At 65.4% G+C, this 18890-nt stretch overlaps 1 protein-coding gene across 1 annotated transcript; it reads left to right on the forward strand.

Moving 5' to 3' along the window:
• The first annotated feature begins 3669 nt into the window (after nucleotides 1-3669).
• PDCD1 (programmed cell death 1) lies at nucleotides 3670-13618 on the forward strand. The gene is made up of 5 exons (XM_045559004.1): nucleotides 3670-3745; nucleotides 10840-11190; nucleotides 11577-11738; nucleotides 12597-12631; nucleotides 13131-13618. Exons 1-5 carry the CDS (start codon nucleotides 3670-3672, stop codon nucleotides 13383-13385), a joined length of 879 nt encoding a protein of 292 aa, XP_045414960.1. The 3' UTR covers nucleotides 13386-13618.
• Nucleotides 13619-18890: the final 5272 nt, after the last annotated feature.

An 18890-nucleotide genomic window follows, 5' to 3' on the forward strand; every position in this document is an offset into this window, starting at 1 on the left:
GAAGAAACGGTGCAGGTGGGGACAGAGCCGTGCTGCCAGCAGGGAGGCAGGTGTGACTCCGTGGGGACGGAGGTCCCGCAGCTCCACTGTGTGGGGATGCGCCAGCCTTCGCCTGCACGAAATCGCACCTCGACACACGTCAGCAGCACAGGGCAGACTTTCGACAGTCCTCAGCCTGGTTGTGACGTTGTCCTGCAGTGTTGCAAACTGCTGTCACTGGGAGATACTGATGGCGCGTAGAGGGGAGAGCTGTGTAATTTCCAGCAAGTACATCTACAGCCACCTCACTGCACACAGCACAACACTCAGTCAAAACATAGGCAGCCCTTCGCTGCGGTGCAGACCCGGCCCAGGCCCAGGCCCAGCCGCTGGGAGGAAGGGGGGGCAGGGAGAGAGCAGGGTCCCACAGCCCCGCTGGGACAGCTGTCACCCCTCATGGCCCGTGAGGAAGGAGCCGGGCAGGGTGGGAGGCCCAGCGGCCGAGGTGCCCCCAGCCCATGCAGCCCCTTCATTTCCTCCTGGAAGACAGGAGGGAGACACCTGAGGCCCGGCTTGTTGAAGGATAGAGTGTGTGTTGCGGGTGTGTGTGTACTGGGGACTGTGTGTGTGTGTTGCGGGTGTGTGTGTGTACTGGGGATTATGCACGTGTGTTGGGGGTTGTGTGTGTGTGTGTTGGGGGTTGTGTGTATGTGTGTATTGAGGGTGTGTCTGTGTACTGGGGATTGTGCGTGTGTGTTGCGGGTTGTGTGTGTGTGTTGGGGGTTGTGTGTATGTGTGTGTTGCGGGTGTGTGTGTGTACTGGGGATTGTGCGTGTGTGTTGGGGGTTGTGTGTGTGTTGCGGGTGTGTGTGTGTGTTGCGGGTTGTGTGTGTGTGTTGGGAGTTGTGTGTGTGTGTTGGGGGTTGTGTGTGTGTTGGGGGTTGTGCATGTGTGTTGGGGGTTGTGTGTGTGTGTTGTGGGTGTGTGTGTGTACTGGGGATTGTGCGTGTGTGTTGGGGGTTGTGTGTGTGTTGGGGGTTGTGTGTGTGTGTTGGGAGAGTTGTGTGTGTGTGTCTGGGGATTATGTGTGTGTGTTGGGGGTTGTGTGTATGTGTTGGGGGTTGTGTGTGTGTGTCTGGGGATTATGTGTGTGTGGGGGTTGTGTGTGTGTGTTGGGGGTTGTGTGTGTGTGTTGGGGGTTGTATGTGTGTGTGTTTGGGGATTATGCGTGTGTGTGTTGGGGGTTGTGTGTGTGTGTCTGAGGATTATGTGTGGGGGGGTTGTGTGTGTGTTGGGGGTTATGTGTGTGTGTTGGGGGTTGTATGTGTGTGTGTTTGGGGATTATGCGTGTGTGTTGGGGGTTGTGTGTGTGTGTTGGGGGTTGTGCGTGTTTCGGGGTTGTGCGTGTGTGTTGGGGGTTGTGCGTGTGTGTTTCGGGGTTGTGTGTGTTTTTGGGGGATTGTGCTTGTGTGTTGGGGGTTGTGTGTGTGTTGGGGGTTGTGTGTGTGTGTGTGTTGGGGGTTGTGTGTGTGTGTGTTGGGGGTTGTGTGTGTGTGTTTCGGGGTTGTGTGTGTGTGTTGAGGGTTGTGTGTGTGTGTTGGGGGTTGTGCTTGTGTGTTGGGGATTGTGTGTGTGTTGGGGGTTGTGTGTGTGTGTGTTGGGGATTGTGTGTGTGTTGGGGGTTGTGTGTGTTAGACACTGATAAGGGGTCAGGGGTGCACTATTGGGGTCCAGGCCCTGCCCCAGCTGAAGCCCTGGACCCTCCAGCCCCGCCCACTGGGCCGGGCCTGGGCCCCCCACCCCCTGCCCACCCCACCCCCGGCCTCCCTAGAGGCCCTGTCTGTCCGCAAGGCTCAGACTCCAGACCCTTGTGGTCCCACGTGTCCCTTTTGGGGGCTCCGGTGGCAGCTGTACAGGGACACCTACAGGGCCCCCAGTCTCAGCCCCAGCTCCACGCTGAGCCCACCCCCACCAGGGCTCTTCTCCCACTGCCAGGGGCCTCCAGGATGAGTGGGGGAGGGGTGAAGGACGGGACGGGGAGGGAGGAGGATGGGAGAGGGAGGGGGAGGGAGGGCGAAACTGAACCCAGGCTCCCCCTGTCGCCACCCCCCCCCCCCCCGCCCTCCCCACTCCATGACTCGTGTTCAGGCACCTGCAGGTGGAGTCGCAGGTCCTGCTGGTGGGAGACCCCAGGGGTGGGATGGCATCTCCCACCTGGCCCCTCCAGCACAGACAGTGGCATTGCTGGGCCTGGCCCTCGGAGGACACAGACGCCACAGCCCCGGCTGCAGGGGGCCTGGGGGGCTGTCAGGGACCTGCGGGTCTGGGGCGTCCCCCGCCCAGCCGGCCGGTGACCCACCTCCAGAGAGCCCAGCAAGGAGACACCTGCGTCTGCCGCCCGACCCGGCTGGCCAGCACGGGGCACTGCCGGTCCCCCCCAGAGGCCCCGCTAAGCCCACCTGGCCAGCGGGAAACCCTCCCCCCCCCCCCGCTGAGCCCACCTGGCTGGCGGGACCCCCCCCCCCGCCCCACCCACACGGCCGCGTCGTGGCTGAGACTCCCATCGCTGAGGCGCCTCTCAGACAGCACCTTTGATGCTCTTTTTCCACCGTTTCGGGGCCTTTAATGTTTTCCCGCGGCAGCCGGTGGAGCGACTCGAGCTGGGCCTGCCGCGCCCGCTGCCGGCAGTTTCTGGCCTCATCTCGGCTATTTTAAGCTGATGAGACCCACGCACCTTGTCACTAATATCAGCAGTTTCATTTTTCCTGTTTCCACTCACTGTGATAAAACGCTCAGGGCGGAACGCAGTGAAATAACCAAACAGTGTCACAAATGACAGGGGCTGTTCGGCCAGGCTCGCCCCGCACAGCCCGGGACCCCCTATCCGGACTGGCTGGGGGTCCGCCAGGGCACTGAGGAAACCAGCCCCCCAGGCCAACCCAGCCCCGGCCATCAGGAGGCATCTGGGGTGGAAAGGTCTGGAAAGGAGGCTGCCCAGAGCCTGGCGGGGGGCCGGCAGGAGGGCAGTGGGGGAGGGGATTGGCCCGCCCGCCCGTTGTCATTCAGCAGGGCCACCTGCGCCCCAGCCGCCACCCCAGGCCTGACCGGTCACTTGGCCCCAGCAGGGGCTCGAATGCTGAGGTCCAGAGAGCTCAGGGGGGCGCAGGACCCGGCTCCCACCGGGCAGAACAGAAGCCCCCCTCCCCACAGCCCAAGAGAGGAGCCGAGAGGGACAGGAGACCTGGTCCCTCCCCCGGGGTTGGAATGGCAGGGGCAGGGGGAAGGGAGACCCTGCACCGGCTCCCGTCCGAGTCCCCAGTCCCTGTCCCCCGTCCCTGTACCCCAGCCGCCCACACTGAAGGGCAGCTCCGGCGGGAAATGGAAGCAGCCACAGCAAATAAGCAGAGACAAAACCCGCGGGAGAGACCCCCATATCAGGGCAGGGCAGCTGGGCCCACCTGCGGCCCGTCTCCCTCCCTGTCCACAGGTCTCCCTCCCCTCCCCCAGCCCGCCCCCAGCCTTGTGCCCTCCCCCCACCCACAGAGAGCCAGAGGAAGAGGAGGTGGGGCGAGGGGCGGGTGCCCTCCCTCCGTCACGACCTGGGACAGTTTCCTTTCCACCGCCACATCTGCCTGAGCAGCCTAGGAGGCGGGGGCAGCGGCGGGGCGGGCGCAGGCTGGCGCTCTGGGCATGCGGACCCCACAGGCTCCCTGGCCCGTCATGTGGGCCATGCTGCAGCTGGGCTGGCGACCAGGATGGCTCCTAGGTACGTGGGGTCGGGGTCGGGGGTCGGAGTGGAGCTCTGGAGGGACCTCCCACCTTGGTCCCTGGTAGGTGAGGAGGGCTCTGTGGGGCCAACACCTGGGACAGCCCAGCATAGCCACTTGCCCAGCAGCGCTGCGTGGCTTTGTGAAGGTGAAGTGCCCTCTCTGGGCTCCAAATCCTCACCTGACAAGGGTCCTCTCTTTGCTCTGGGGCAGGCAGGACCTCTGTCCTGTCTCAGCTGGTCCTCAGCGTCCCATGGGACGGGGCAAGCTGATGTCCTTTTCTGTGGTCGGGCTGGCCAGAGCCCCACACCTTGGGCCCTGCGGCTCAGTGTCACAGTTCTGCCCACTGTCCTCACTTGTGTTTTCCTGTGCATGGGACCTGCCCCACATGGGGACTGAGCTTGGCTTTGTGACACCAAAGGTTAGAAGAGCTGGAGACATTTTCCTAATGTAGCAAAAGTGTAACCGTGAGTAAAGAGTGCTCACCTGGCCCCCAGCCTGCCCTCGTGGGCGGGGAACGTGCCCCTGGGGCTGCTGATCAGGACGGCAGGTGCCCAGTCCTGGCGTGGCTCTGGGCATCCTCCGTGGGCTCTGGCAGCGGGGCCCCGAGCCCCTGGACAGACTGCCTGCCGGGTGCCCTCGGTCAAACTCTCTGCAATCCAGGAGGGGCTCCCCTCAGTTTGGGGAGCCCTGTGGCCCCCGCTCACTCCTTGACCCCCGTGTAGGCCTCTGTGCCCCGCGGGACTGCAGGGGCGTCGCCGAGGCCTGGGGAGCATGGTTGCCCGACTCCAGGCCTGGGGTGGTGGCCATTAAGGGCTGAGACGAGAGGCTCCCTTGGGCCGCGCTGACTCCCTTCAGGGCTCCGTCCTGGGGTCCCTGTGCCCAAAGGCCCCTCAGGCCCCTGCGGCCCCAGCTGTCCCTGTGGCTGGCGGCCGGGGCTTCCCGGGAGCCCTGCTGCTTGTCCCCAGCCAGCACTGGCCTCTCCAAGGCCGTGGCCACTCTCGGGACTCCACGGGCACCAGAGCTGGAGGCGGTGGCCCATGGGCCTGCGGCCTTATCGGGGGACACCAGGCCTGAGGACGGAAGGGGTGCAGCCTGCAGGGAGGAGGTGCCAAGGCACAGAGGGAGCGGTGACTCGGCTCCACGGTGACCACAGTGGGGAGCATTGAGAGCGAGGTGTCTGCACCCAGACTCTCCCGCTGCCGCTTGTCCCTGCGGGATTCTCCAATGCAGTATGCCTCGGTTTCCCCACGGGCACCAGTTGGCACACGGCAGTTCAGCAGGGTGCAGCTTGTGTTGCTGGGGCCCTGTCCGTCCGGTCCCAGACTCGGCCCACCCTGGCCACGGGGATCTTTGTTCTGTGACACGACCTTTTTCCTTCCGAATTTATTCACTGTGTTTATTACTTTGTCCTTCCCACGGGCAATCGCCCCGTCGAGTGCGCTTGTCACTGGTGTTTGCGGGGACGTCCCGAACCCCATAGTTTGCCAGAGCCTGTCCTCATGCGTGAGGGTGAACGAGAGTACGGCTGCCCTGAGCTCAGGCTGCGGCTGCTCCCTCAGCTTGGTGACCTGTGGCCACCTCTGTGCTGTCTCCTCGTTGGCTTTGGGGACAATGACGCCGGCCCGGCAGGGCCTCCAGAGTCAAACCAGATCATTTGCGGACACCGCCCAGCACAGCCCAGCACACGTGTGTTAAAGTCAGACTTTTTTATTGTTTTCAACCTACTGTGTAGAAAACTATCACAGGGAAAAGTTAACACGACGGCAGGCATCCTTCACCGGGAACCCACCTGGTAACACCGGCACGTGACTTTCAGTGGCAGTGGGCAGAAGTGTGTCTGCGGCCATGGTGTCGGCAGGGTCTGTCCTCCTGAGGCTCTGGGGGCCAGTCTGCCCCAGGCCCGTCCCCGGTGCTGGGTTTGCCGTCAGCCTTTGGCGTTCGTGGTCTTGTGGAAGCCTCACCCCAATCTCTGCCTTCGTCTTCATACATGTGACTCTGCACAAACGTCCCCTTTCTACGGGACACCAGTCACACTGGATTAGGGCCCACCCACTCTGTGTGGCCTGCTCTGAACCAGTGCCGTCCGCAAGGCCCTGTTCCCAGCGGGGTGGATTCTGAGCCCGGGGCTGGGGGCCCCCCCAGGCACCCACGGCACGTCCGTCTGCCGCACGCAGCTGCCCGCTGGGACCCACGTGCGCGTCCGTCACAGACGCTGGGACACTCCGCTCCTCACACTCAGCCAGGTCTGCTGGGGACAGAGAGCTGCTCCCGGCGCTCGCTCCCTCTGCCCGCGGGGGGACGCGGGACTGTTGCCAGACTGGCTCCCACCACCCCAACACCCGTCTACCGGGCCAGGACCGGCCTCTGTCGGAGCCGTGAATCTGCAGGTTCTCCCAGTCTAGACCGGGCCCTGCCTTCTCTGTCGTGGCCACTCCTGTGTTCCGGAACAGTCCAGGGATGTGTCCAGCATTTGCCCGAGGGGCGTCAGGCTTGCATCTTGGCCAGGAACACCACAGATGGGTGTCAGTCCTTCTTGGGGTGCCTGTCGGGGGACCCCATGATGACGCCTTTTCCTCTGTGGTAGGTGATAGCCCGACAGTCTGCCGGGCGGTGCTTTTGTCTCCCCAAGACGGGTCTGGCCTGAACGAGGTGCTAGGCGGTGCCTGGGGGATGTGCAGTCTGCGAGGCCGGCGGCAGCCCCCACCTCTGCGGCCACCTCAAAGGCCGGCCACACTCACGCCCTCCCTGTGCGGGGCATGGCCCTCTCCCACCCCTACGCGGATCCCAGTGAGAAGCTCGAGGGAGACTGTGAAACCCCACAAATATGACCTCACCCAGCAGCAGCCAGCGCTCATTTCAAAATATTTACCTTCTTGCCGGGACTCTAAGAGCTAAGGAGGCCAGGAAGGCTTCCTGGAGGGGTAGGCGGTGCCTTGGGTGGGCGCTCCCAGGTGGGCTGGACAGGGGCCAGACGGTCCCCCTCAGCCTTCCCACGCTGGACCCCTGGGAGCAGGGGGTGCCGGGACAGGCTAAGTCCTGGCCCTCGCCCCACCTGCCAGCCGGCGGGGGCCCAGCCAGACTCGCTGCCCTGGGTGGGTCCAAAACCGATGCCGGCGGCTGGGAGCCAGGGCCGGGCCAGCGGGATCCTGGCAGAAGGGCCCCCTGGGACTCCCGGTCCCTGGACCCGCTGCTGCAGGGAAGCAGACATTGCAAGGGTCGGTTCCATAGACAAGCGCCTGACACTCCGTTTGCGGGGAAAGCAGCCTCCGGCCAAGCTAGGCGCCGCGGCTTTGACCCGGCCTGGCCCTCTGAGCACATGGGGGGCGCTTACCCCGCCCCATCCTGGTGCGCTGGTCTGGATATGCGTGGGGGACATGCTGGCTGAGTCCACCCCTGCAGCCGTGCGGCTGCCCCGGCGTGAGCGATGGGGACCCACAAGTGCTGCCGGGAGGACCCGCCCTGCCCCACGTCCCCAGAAACTCAGGAACAGAGAGCCGGGCACGTACCTTGTTCTGTGCTGAGGCCGCTCCATCCCAAGCTCATCCCAACAAGGTCTCCAGCCCTGTGTCCTCCAGACCATTCCCAGCGATTCCTTGGGACCCCGACCCTGGGAGCCCGTCCTCCTGTGACCTCCTGGGTCACCGAGTGCTGGCTGGGTGTCCTCCCAGGGGTCCTGCCGCCCTGTGGCTCGGGAGGGGCCCTCCCTGTCAAAGCCGGCTCTGGAGTGGCAAGAGGCCACCGTCTGCCCTGCCACGTGTCTGCGGGGACCCCCTTGGCCTGCCGAGGGTGGCCTCTGAGAGAGTCCCTGCCTCCCCTGGGCACGCCGAGAAGACACTGGGGACAGGTGTGCAGGTGGGGGCAGGAGAGTGCTTTGGAGCTGTCCAGGGAGCAGCCGGGAGGCACAGAGGGGGCAGGGACCACCCTGGGCGTGGCCTCAGGGGCCACTGGGAGGGACACAGGAGCCACAGGGGCCGGGGCAGGACCAGGCAGGTCAGAGGGTCCCCGCACCAGCTCAGGCTTCATGAGCAAGCAGGCGAGTGACGCTGTCCCACGTCGAGGTGTGGGACGACCGAAGGCCGGGCTGAAGGGTGGCAGGGAAATGACGGCGGGGCTCTGTCAGCAGACGTCCCGCAGGGCCAGCCGTGTCGGGCCGAGCAGGGCAGGCCACGGCCACGCTGGCAGCCGCAGCACCCTCAGGTCTGGCGTTCCAACGCCACAGCACGGTTTTGCCAAATCTGAGCGCAGCTGGTCCTGTTGTTTACTTAATGGTTTTCTTGAAAGAGGTTCAGGTGCCTGGAATAAATGTGTAAAGCAGGTGTGTGTTAGTGTGGCTGCAGGAGGCTCAGAGGGCACATGCAGCTGCGAGGGGTCTGGCCCCACGGTGCTGGGACGGGCCGTGGCATGTGGCTCAGACACGCAAAGTCGGAATGGAAAAAGGGCTCCCCGAGGCCCCGCGGTGATCGTGTCACCCCTGAGCGGGGTCAGAGAGCAGCCCCCGGCTCCACGGAGCAGGGGGCCTCACCGCCAGGGGAGCCCCCCACCTGCTCCGGCCACCCCCAGCCCAGGCCTGGCCCCTCCCAGGCCAGCGTGGCCTCCCCAACACCCTTGTCCCTCCTGGTGGGTGTGACAGGCCGTGTGCAGGGCCACACGGCTGCAGGGACCCCCCCCACCAGCACAGCCACCTGGGTCCCGCCCGGCCCCTCCATGGGTCCGGCTCAGGCTGCACTGCCCCATGCCCAGCGGGCGCCAGACAGGCTCCGCGGGAAGCCTGTGCGGCCATGTCTGCACCATGGCTGGGGCGTGGGAAGCCCAGGGTCCCCGCCCTCGTCCCGGGCAGGCCTGTGGTGGAGCCGCCCAGGGTCCTCCCTGGTCTCACCTCTCCCAATCATCCAGCACTTTCCAGACATCTCTGATTTCCTTCCTAAGCTAGAGGAGTCACTTCAAACACCTCGTTCGCCCACGTGAGGTGCCCGGTGGGGACGGGCACAAGTCGGTCCTGGCCACACGCGCCCTGGCGTGGCTCACTCGCCTCTCGTGCCTGGCCCCATGCGGTGGGACTTGGGCCAGCCTGGCCACGGGCACTGGGGCTGGCTGCCCCCTGCCCCCTCGGAGCCGTGACTGCTCCGTGAGAGGTCCCCACGCTGCCCAGAGGCAGTAGCGGGACCGGTAGTAGCTGTGGCAGCTGCAGCCTCTTTCCTGCTACCACGTGCTGGGGGCCAAGCCCAGCCAGCGTCGCGGGGGAAGGAGCCGAGAGAGCACAGCCTGGAACTGACACCGCAGGGCTGGGCCAGTGCCTGGGGCCAGCGGGGGACAGGACATGGGGTGGGCAGGAAGGTCACCTCGCTGCGCCGCGGGGAGATGTCTCAGGTCTCGGTCTTGGTCGGTGCCTCCCCAGGAGGAGGCCACTTTCCCACGCGGCGGGGGGGGCGGGGGGGCCATGGGGGCAGGGGGTCTGCTCCGCTCTGACCCTCACTCCGGCACCAGCACACCCCAGCTTGGGTCTGCAGCAGCCTCAGCCTGTGCTTCCTCCTGCACCTCGGTTTCCCCACATGTAAATCTGGGACCACAACAGAGCCAGGTGCAGTCTATAGGTGAAGCCTGGCAGGTGTGGGCTCTTTGTCCCTGCCAGGACCCCCAGCTGTGGGCAGGAAATGCCACCACTGGTCACATTGGCCGAGATGGGGGCTCCTCTTCTCCCGTGTGCCAGAGAGCACATGTGAGTAGGTGAGGGTAAGCGTGAAAGGGCGTGAGCACATGTGGGCAGTGTGCATGTGTGTGAGCACCTGTGGGCAGTGTGCGTGTGTGTGTGTGTGAGCACGCGTGGGCGGTGTGCGCATGTGTGTGTGTGAGCACGCGTGGGTGGTGTGTGCATGTGTGAGCACACGTGAGCAGTGTGCATATGTGTGTGAGCATGCGTGGGTGGTGTGTGTGAGCACGTGTGGGCGGTGTGTGTGTGTGTGCATGTGTGTGAGCACGCATGAGTGGTGTGTGTGTGTGAGCACATGTGGGCAGTGTGCATGTGAGTGTGCGTGTGTGTGAGCACGTGTGGGCAGTGTGTGTGTGTGCATGTGTGTGAGCACACATGAGCGGTGTGCGTGTGTGTAAGCACATGTGGGTGGTGTGCATGTGAGTGTGCGTGTGTGTGAGCAAGTGTGGGTGGTGTGCGTGTGAGTGTGCATGTGTGTGAGCACACATGGGTGGTGTGCATGTGTGTGTGAGCATGCGTGGGTGGTGTGTGTGTGCATGTGTGTGAGCACGCATGAGTGGTGTGGGTGTGTGTGAGCACATGTGGGCAGTGTGTGAGTGTGCGTGTGTGTGAGCACGTGTGGGCGGTGTGTGTGTGTGCATGTGTGTGAGCACGCATGAGCGGTGTGTGTGTGTGAGCACATGTGGGCAGTGTGCGTGTGAGTGTGCATGTGAGCACATGTGGGTGGTGTGCATGTGTGCGTGTGTGTAAGCACACGTGGGCGGTGTGTGTGCATGCATGTGAGCACGTGTGGGTGCTGTGCGTGTGTGTGACCACACGTGAGTGTGTCCACGGGGCAGCGTCCTTGGCGGGAGAGCAGCCACCACCACATCCTCATGCAGGGTGTCGGGATCGTGAGGCCCCGTTGCCGTCGCAGGAGCGTGATGGCCCTGCTGAGGACTCCCGTCCCCAGGGTCCCAGTTCTGAGCTTGTCCTGAAAGCAGGGCAGAGGCTGGGCCCTGAGCCTGCCACGAGGACCCACTGCCCCCGGGCTGGGGTCTCCATCCAGCGCCCCGTCTGCCCCCAGGAGCAGAGCAGATGGGCCCAGGGCAGGACACCTAAGGGTCAGGGCCCAGGTGGACAGAGCTGGGAAGTGCGGGGTCGGGCCCTGCACAGCCCTCTCTGGGGGCCTGGAGCCTAGGGGGGAGGGGGAGGCTCCTGGGGGAAACAGGGTTGGGGACAAGCCCCGAGCCTCAGGTCTCAATGAAGTCGAAGGAGAGCGCCCGCCCCGAGGGCCCTGGCGGAGGGTCCGCCCACGAGGCTATAGGCTGAGGGAAGTGGGGGGTCCCCCCGGCTGCCCAGCCCCTCCCTCATGCTGGGCTCTGCTGCCTCTCCACCCCTCAGACGCCCCCGACAGGCCCCTCAGCTTCTCCCCCGCCCGGCTCTCGGTGCCCGAGGGGGCCAACGCCACCTTCACCTGCAGCTTCGCCAACATGTCGGAGAGCTTCGTGCTGAACTGGTACCGCATGAGCCCCAGCAACCAGACCGACAAGCTGGCCGCCTTCCCCAAGGACCGCAGTCAGCCCGGCCAGGACCCCCGCTTCCGCGTCACGCAGCTGCCCAACGGGCGCGACTTCCAGATGAGTGTGGTGGCCGCCCGGCGCAATGACAGCGGCATCTACCTCTGTGGCGCCATCTTCCTGACCCCCAAGACGCAGATCAAAGAGAGTCCCCGCGCGGAGCTCACGGTGACAGGTGCAGCGGCCCCCGAGACAGGGCCGGGGGTGGGCAGCCCTCCCCCCCCGCAGGAATAGGAGCCGCAGGGGTGTGGGGGGCAGGGGCTCTGCCTGCCATTCAGGGCCACAGCGACTGACCCCTGATGGGGCAGGTACGCCAGGTGGGCGCTCTTCTGAGGAGTAGGCCAGGTAACGGCTGTCACTGCCCGGCTGGGGTCCCGCAAGGCCCCTCAGGTCAGGGAGAGGGCGGGGCAGGTAACCCAGGGGAAGGGAGCACGCCAAGGGCGCCCCCGAGGACCCCGCCCCCCCAGGACCCCCCCTGAGGACCCCACCCCCCCGAGGACCCCCCCAGGACCCCACCCCCGAGGACCCTGCCCCTAACGTTTGTCCTTTGTGCCCTTCCAGAGAGAGCTGCGGAATCTCCCACACCGCACCCCAGCCCCCCACCCAAGCCCGGGGGCCAGTTCCAAGCCCTGGTGGTCAGCGTCACCAGCGTCCTGGTGGGTGTCCTGGTGCTGCTGCTACTGGCCTGGGTCCTGACCACTGCCTGCCCCAGGGCCACTCGAGGTAACAGCCGCCACAGCCCTGCCCAGCCACCGTCCTCTCTGGGCCCTCCCCACAGTGAGGACCCTGCCCAGGGAGGAGCTGGGCTGGGGTCTCCCAGCGTCTCTGGGGTCCTGCAGGCCCCAGCCTTGTCCCCTCCCCACTGCTCTCAGGAGGCTCTGAGCCCTGGGGGAGGCGCAAACCTCAGGCCCCTGACCTCAGAGGTGTGAGGTAAACAGGACGGATGGGGGTGAGCCCAGGAGAGAGGGGTGGTGAGAGACACCCCAACCACATGACCCCCATGAGGGCTAGGGACACCCCACACCCCAACCCCCACGAGGGCTGGGAACACCCCACACCCCGACCCCCATGGGGGCTGGGGACACCCCACACCCTGACCCCCATGAGGGCTGGGGACACCCCCACACCCCGACCGCAGGAGGTGGGGGAGCTGACCTCTCCCTGCCCTGAGGCCCACCTGGAGCCTGGGCCCCCTGTCTTCGGCGGTGGGGCGTGTGGCTGGGCCCCAGAGCCCGTGTCCTCAGCCGTCCCCGTTTCCTCCCCCAGTGTGTGGACGGCATGTGCCCCTGCGCTGGGCGGCTGACACATGCCGCATTTCTGTGCAGCCCCACCTGGGAGGGTCTGGCCTTGCAGTGGGCACCTGGCTCAGCAGTTTAGGGACCAAACAGGGGGCCCTCGTCAAAGCGGGGGAGACCTGGGCCAGAAGCTGTGGCACCCTCCTGGGCCCAGACAGCCTCCCCTCGGGGCCTGAAGCCCCCTGGACAGGCTGACGAAGGCCCTGGGGCCAGGGCCTCGCTAAGACCGCTGCCCTGGGGAGGATGGCTCAGCGCCTAACCCTGACTCCAGTGTGTTTCTCCACAGGGGCCGGAGCAGCCGGAAGTGCCGACCAAGCCCCGGTGAGCCCCTGCCCCGTCCTGTGAGACCTGTCCACCTGCCCCTTCCTGGGGGGTCCCAGATGCCTGGGGACCCTTAATCTTGAACTTCCAGCCAGGACCCCGCCTCCCAGGTTCCCCGGCAGCATGACCCGAATCCCCAAAGCCGTGTCCTGGCACCCTGGCCAGCATGTGGCCAATGTCGGGGACAGGCCTGCAGGGCCGTGTGTGGCTGCAGAGGGGAGCCAGAAAAGGCACCTTTTGGAACCTAAATCTGCAAGAATGCCAAGCACATTTCGGAGGGGGAAACTGAGGCAGAGAGGAGATGCAGCTTCCCCCGGTCACACAGAGGAGCGGTGGGGGGACAGTCCCAGCCCGGGCGCAGCGCCTGGGCACACCTACTGCAAGAGAGAGGCCCCAGGCCCGGTGGGGGGCGTCCAGGGTGGTGGCTCAGCCCGACAGGGGCTCTAGGCCCCCTCCGCGGGCGGGTGTGGGGCGCTGACTTCCCCCTTCCTCTCTGAAGGGAGGAGCCCTGAAGAAGGAGGACCCCTCAGCCGTGCCCGCGTGCACCGTGGACTATGGGGAGCTGGACTTCCAGTGTCGAGAGAAGACCCCGGAGCCCCCTGCCCCCTGCGTTCCTGAGCAGACAGAATACGCCACCATCGTCTTCCCCAACGGGCTGGGTGTCTCGTCCCCAGGCCGCCGCGTCTCAGCCGACAGCCCTCGGGGTCCCCGGCCGCTGAGGCCTGAGGACGGCCACTGCTCCTGGCCCCTCTGACCGGCTTCCTGGGCCGCCAGCATCCTGCAGACCTTCCGCTGTGAGCCCAGGGTGGACTCCTTCCTAAAGAGGGGTGTGCAGGGTGCCCAGCGCCCAGGGGCTCAGCGACCGGAGACCACCCTGTACCTGTGCCAGCCCCACTGCAGGACTCTGACTTAATGCCACCAAGAGCCTGGGCAGCGGGGTCACTGTCCCTTACAGTGCGGGCCTGAGGCGGGCACCACTTCAGGCTTTGCTGGGACAGAGCTGGCCGGGTCTGGCTCTCCGGGGCCGCTGCTGCTGCGCAGGCCAGGGCTGGAGTCACGTGGCCCCCAGCGGCCCCAGGAGCCCGGGGGTGGGGCCTGCTCAGAGACTGCCTTGGGGGCCCCGTGAGGCTCCCCGCAGCCAGGAGGTCCAGGGACACGCTGGACACAGGGCCCAAGCCGTCCCTCAAGGGGTGCAGGGCGGGAAGTGCGGGGCGGGAGGCTCTCCAGGGGCCACGCTCCCCAGGGTGAAGGAGTTTCTGGGAGGCCAGAAGAGTCCTTGCAGCCCCCCTCAGAGCCCACCCCGGCCTTCCCCGCCCACCCTCCGGCTTCTCAGGAGGGTCCCATGGGTGGGAGGAGGGGCGGGGCTGGCTCCGGCCCCTGCACAGGGGTGAGGGCAGGAGGTGCAGGCACCCAGGGGTCCCCCTGTGTGTCCACACTGGGAGTCAGGTTCTCTGTGCTGCCCACTCACAGTGCTATTTAGAGGGGCCTTGGCTGGGTTCTTGCAGGGCATGGGTGAGGTGGTGCAGGCATCCCCCGCCCAGCCGGGCACCCCACAGCGAGGCCTGGCCACCCCTTGACATGTAGCCAGACAGCCAGGGTCCAGGTTGGCAGTGGGCACCTGGGTGGTGGACCCTCTCCCTTTGGTTCTATTACATTTTAATTAAACGTGAGGAAAGCTCTGAGTTCTGTCCGGCCTGAGCAGATCTCTTGTGGGTGGGGTGCAGACGCCTCTGCTAGGCTGGCTGAGGCAGGCTGGGGCCGAGGACGAGGACGGTGGCCGGCATCTGGAGCCTGGCCCAAGCCAGGGCCCCGCTCACTGCCCCAGAAGCACAGCCCTCCCGGCCCTCCTCACCTGGTCCACACTCAGGCGCACGGCCCCCCACATGTGAATCCCTCCAACTTCCGGGGATGGTGGGCACCATCCTCCCCTTTATGGGGTCCCACGGCCCTCTGCCCGCAGGACACCTTGGCTGGCCCAGGGCAGCCCCTGAGCAGTTGTGCCCGTGTCTGCATTGCTCCAGCCCCCACGTCCCCCTCCCTGAGAGTCCCTCCGGGGAGGGCCCTCGCGGCAGGGTGGGTGGGCTGCGCCAGGCTGGGACACAGCATCGGTGGGGTCCCTCCGCCAGTGCAGGAGGCAGGGGAGACTCAGCCCAGGGAGGGGGCACCCTGCTGCGGTCCTCAGCCGCTGACAACCCAGCCAGACACCCGGTCCCCAGCCACCGCCCAGAACCCCCCTGCTCCCAGTCCCCGGGGCTCACCCCGTGCCGGCCACGCTGGGGCCCCCGTCCCGGGTGAGGCGAGGGGTGGAGTCACCGTGTCCGTGTCCCGCACATGGCAAGGAGGGAGACGGGGGTGAGGGACAGCCGCCCGGGGCTCTGCAGAGGATGAAAACTCAGCGGGCCCTGTGGAAAAACTACCACGGGCAGTAGGAGAATCTGGTAGAGCAGCAGACATAAAACTAACGCCCAGAGGTAAATGCCTTCCATATATTCAGATAATCGCCAGTGAGAAGATACAGCAGGAAATGTTCCGCCTCCAACAGCAAGAGACAGGATAAAACCTGACAATCAACATGCATCCTGCTGGAGCAGAGAACTCTGGGACACAGCGCTCTCGGTTATGTGACCCAAATAAAATCCTAATCCCCTGCAGAATGGACAGCCCCCTTCTGGGCCAAGGGATCCCAGAGAATCCGTGAAGCTGAGTTCCTGGCCAGGAGGGGAGTGAGGGCGGACGTGCCCCCGGTGGGGAGATGCTGAGCCACCGACAGAGCACCAAGCCCCCCACGGAGCAAAGGTCAAAGCCCTGCAGACCACCCACCTGCTCCACAGACCCCTCAAGTCTGAATCCTGTGCTTGTCTCTGGTCAACAGACTTCCTCGTCCTAACTGGAAACACTGCAAGCCCTTAGACAAAGCTTGCTTTCTTTAACCAATTCCAAATCGAAGTCTGTGAACCCACCTACAACCTGCAAGCCCTGGCTTGGAGATGTCCCGCCTTTTTGGACCAAACCAATGTCCACCCTCCATGTACTGATGGATGATTTTACCTACGATTCCTGTCTCCCTAAAACGCACAACCCCAACTGCAGCCCGACTGCGGAGGGACGGCTCGCCCTCAACCTCGTGGGCGTGGCTCTCGGGCCATGCACATTTCGCTCAGAATAAACCTCTTTAAATTATTTTGCAGAGTTTGGTCTTTCTTTCTTTCTTTCTTTCTTTCTTTCTTTTTTTTTTTTTTTTTTGAGACAGAGTCTCGCTCTGTCACCTGGGCTAGAGTGCCGTGACGTCAACCCAGCTCACAGCAACCTCAAACTCCTGGGCTCAAGCGATCCTCCTGCCTCAGCCTCCCGAGTAGCTGGGACTACAGGCATGTGCCACCATGCCCGGCTAATTTTTCTATATACATTTTTAGCCATCCAGATCATTTCTTTCTATTTTTAGTAGAGAAGGGGGTCTCAATCTTGCTCAGGCTAGTCTCGAACTCCTGAGCTCAAAGGATCCGCTCGCCTCGGCCTCCCAGAGTGCTAGGATTACAGGCGTGAGCCACCGCGCCCGGCCCGTTTTTTTCTTTTAACAGCCACAAGGACTCAACTTCACAGACATGTCAGTCCTTCCGACTTAATTGACAGGTTTGACATCATCCCAGTGGAAACCACATTTCTGGAACGATGACATTCGTATGGAAAAATAAACAAGCAGCGGCCAAGGAAACCCTGAAAAGGAAGTGAAACACCAGCCCTGGAGGCGGAGCAGGGTGGGATCACCCACGGAGGACCGGGCAGGCCACCCGTGACCCGAACCGTGGGGAGAGACTCTCACAGACGGTGCAGGGACAGGGACAGGGCTGTGTCGAGTCACGCACGCCGTGCTGTGCACACGCAGGGACCCAGAGCGGACAGGAACATGTGCTCGGCCCCTGCCGGTGCAGACGCAGCCCCAGCCTCGGTCACCATGTCACAAGCCCAGCGCACAGAGCAACGGATCCGACTCCATAAACCAGAAACAAGAAATGCAGAAAAGTCACCCTCGGCGGCACCCTGGGGGGACGCTCCCACCGCCACTCAGGGAGCCGGTGTCCCCATCACGCGGAGACTGGGACACCTGGAAAAGCCAGGTCACAACTGTGGTAGGAAGTGAGCAGGACACGTAACTGGACAGTTCACAAGAGATGTGTGTGTCTGCACATGTGTGCACACGTGTGTGCATACACTGTGCTTATACAATGCACACGTGCATATGTGTGTGCATATATATTTCTTAAACGGTGAAAAGATATTTGATTTTACCCATAATAACAAAGCTACAAATTGAAACCTCGCCTACCAGACTGGCAGACCCGCGAGGAGGGGACGGGCGCTGTGGGGGACAGAGGTGGCCGCGCGTCCAGGGAGCGCGAGCAGGTCCCCGCGGAGGGACAGGGCAGCCCGCTGTCCCCAGAGGCAGGGACGTTAGGGTGGTGTCAAAACCACAAGGGAGCAATTTGAGCAAAAAAAAAAAAAAAACAACCAAAATTAAAAATCAAATAGATTAACACACTTTGAGTGCATTTAAAAGAACAATTCAAGCTGATACGCAAAAAGAAAAGAAAAAGAAACGCTGGCGGGGAGGGCGCGGGGCCGGGAGGGCGCGGGGGGCGCAGCGCTCAGCCGGGACGGCGGCGTCAGCACTTCGCATCCCGCCTTCCCGTAAGCGGCCCCTGCGCCGCCGCCTCGCACTCACTTTTTCCGTCTCCTGCGCAGCCCCAGCCGCTGTGTCACCGGCCGGCGGGCGGCGCCCACCGCCACCCACGCTCCGCGGCGGGTCGTCCCTGCCTGCCGGGCAGCGGCTGCGGCTGCCGGAGGGCCTGGGTGTGGCCAGGCCGGGGGCTGCCCCCACGGGCCCCAGTGTCGCCTGGAATCCGCCGGCAGCTCTGCCGCACCCGCCCGCGGGCCCCCGGCTGGGAGCTGCCTCCCCTGTCCCCTCCCCATCCCGACCCCCCGCCCACCCAGCCTTCCTCCGCGCAGGCGCGGGGGCTGCTTGGGGCCCAGGGCAGCGCGGGCAGAGTCCGGGCTCTGCAGGGGACCGTGCTGGGGGACCGTGCTGGGCCGGTGGGGCTGGGCCGGGGACCGTGCTGGGCCGGGGACGAGGGCTGGGCGGGTGGGGCTGGGCCGGGGACGCGGGCTGGGTGGGGCTGGGCCGGGGACCGTGCTGGGCCGGTGGGGCTGGGCCGGGGACCGTGCTGGGCAGGGGACGCGGGCTGGGCGGGTGGGGCTGGGCCGGGGACCGTGCTGGGCAGGGGACGAGGGCTGGGCGGGTGGGGCTGGGCCGGGGACGCGGGCTGGGTGGGGCTGGGCCGGGGACCGTGCTGGGCCGGTGGGGCTGGGCCGGGGACCGTGCTGGGCAGGGGACGAGGGCTGGGCGGGTGGGGCTGGGCCGGGGACCGTGCTGGGCCGGGGACCGTGCTGGGCGGGTGGGGCTGGGCCGGGGACCGTGCTGGGCCGGGGACCGTGCTGGGCCGGTGGGGCTGGGCCGCCACCCGCAGCGGCAGAGAGCGTCGGTGGCCTGGCGCAGCCACCAAGCCCGCGGGAGGCTGGCGGGCGCTGAGCGGGCCAGTGTGAGGGTCCTGGCGGCCCCGGCCCCAGCGGGCGGGGGTCCAGCGTGGACGGACCCCACTTAATGTCCGGGCGAGGCGCCTGCGCTTTGGGAGGGTTCAGGATGTGGAGGGTCCTCGGGAGGGGTCAGGGTGCCGTGGCCACACCCGCGTCCACCCCAGCTGCTGCGCCGTCGCCCCCTCCTTGGGCCTCGTGCTGTTTTCTCTCCTGTATCCTGGCCAGGCCGCCCCACCGCCACCCGCCTGGGTGTGTGCGGCCCTGGGCGTGGCCGGAGGGGGCGCAGGGACAGCTGGCGGGGCCCTGAGTGCCAGCAGCAGCACAGCCCACGGCCACGGGATCCAGAACAAACCGCTGCGTGATGTCACAGCGTTCAGCCACCAGAGCGTGGCGGTCCGTGTCCAGCAGGCAGATCCACAGGGACAGAAGCAGACGGTGGGTGTCAGGCCCAGGCAGGGTGGGGGCAGCGTCCCGTGGGGACAGTCTCAGTTTTGCGAGGTGAAGAGTTTCGGTTTCGGGGCTGGGAGATCAGGCCCTGAACCACAGAGACGGGTGGGGAGCCCGGGCCGCGGCCTCCTGCCCACCTGGGGCTGCCCCTGGGCTGCGTGCGGGGGAGGGAGGGGCCCCTGTCGGCCGCCACCCCCACTGATGTACGGAAGGGGAAACTGAG

Source organism: Lemur catta, chromosome 8 (genome assembly GCF_020740605.2).
Source record: "Lemur catta isolate mLemCat1 chromosome 8, mLemCat1.pri, whole genome shotgun sequence".
NCBI classification, from domain to species: domain Eukaryota; kingdom Metazoa; phylum Chordata; class Mammalia; order Primates; family Lemuridae; genus Lemur; species Lemur catta.

Excerpts from the sequence above, each read along its gene's own strand:
- PDCD1 (XM_045559004.1), top strand. The coding sequence starts at position 3,670 with ATGCGGACCCCACAGGCTCCCTGGCCCGTCATGTGGGCCATGCTGCAG. Across the intron at positions 11,191-11,576 it reads CGCGGAGCTCACGGTGACAG|AGAGAGCTGCGGAATCTCCC; the intron begins GTGCAGCGGCCC and ends GTGCCCTTCCAG. Across the intron at positions 12,632-13,130 it reads GAAGTGCCGACCAAGCCCCG|GGAGGAGCCCTGAAGAAGGA; the intron begins GTGAGCCCCTGC and ends TCCTCTCTGAAG.